The sequence below is a fragment of the Sphaeroforma arctica genome, assembly GCF_001186125.1.
Source record: "Sphaeroforma arctica JP610 unplaced genomic scaffold supercont1.11081, whole genome shotgun sequence".
Taxonomy (NCBI): domain Eukaryota; class Ichthyosporea; order Ichthyophonida; genus Sphaeroforma; species Sphaeroforma arctica.
The window spans coordinates 1-866 of NW_014029477.1; the positions used below are offsets into that span (position 1 = coordinate 1).

The window sequence follows — 866 nt, forward strand, 5'->3', positions numbered from 1 at the left end:
CGCTTCATATGTTCCTTATGCACATACACGCTTCATATGTTACTAATGCACCTGCATGCTTCATGTGCTTTAGATACAGACTTCACACTTCATGTTCACGGACTACCTGCGCATATGTAGTACGTAGCTACGCTGCTATGTAAATAGGTCAGTACACTACGTGCCTTGATATTACGCCTTGTTTGTAGTTCTCCATCCCGATAAAACCCTGCCCACGAAAACCTTGCTAAAAAACCTACCTACCTACCACCCCTACCTACCACCCACTACATACTTTGAGATGTTTGAACTACCTACCACCCCCTACCTACCACCCACTACGTACTTTGAGATGTATGAACAACTAACCACCCCCTACCTACCCCACACACCACGTACTTTGAGATGTATAAACTATCTACCACCCCCTACCTACCACCCACCACGTACTTTGAGATGTATAAACTATCTACCACCCCCTACCTACCACCCACCACGTACTTTGAGATGTATGTTGGCCAGTCCCTCTACGATCTGCCTGAATAGTCGCCAGATCAGCTGTGGCTGAGAAGGTAGTCCTTCGGCTATGAGCGTGCTGAGGGTGCTCTCGCAATACTCCATCTGTATGTACAAGCACAGCCGCACCGGCCGCACTGTGGCTTTGTCCACCATTTCCCGCTGAAGTGAATGCAGAGAGTGTGTTTAGGGTTTGCAAGCAGGTTGGGGTGTGTGTGTGTGTGTGTGAGAGAGAGAGAGAGAGAGAGGTGATACTGAAGACAGTCGAGAGTGAGTGGTTCTGGCAGGTTGCGAGTTCACGAGTGCGCTTGTGTTTATGCAAACAACCGACTGCTATTTAATGCAGATGGATTATGCTATATATATCGTGT

General features: G+C 47.9%; 1 protein-coding gene across 1 annotated transcript; it reads right to left on the reverse strand.

The window, feature by feature from the left end:
• Window positions 1-480: 480 nt before the first annotated feature.
• SARC_17529 (hypothetical protein) lies at window positions 481-651 on the reverse strand (the record flags this gene model as incomplete). The annotated part of the gene is made up of 1 exon (XM_014288379.1): window positions 481-651. A coding segment is annotated over one exon (171 nt), but the record flags the coding sequence as incomplete, so codon positions are not given.
• Window positions 652-866: the final 215 nt, after the last annotated feature.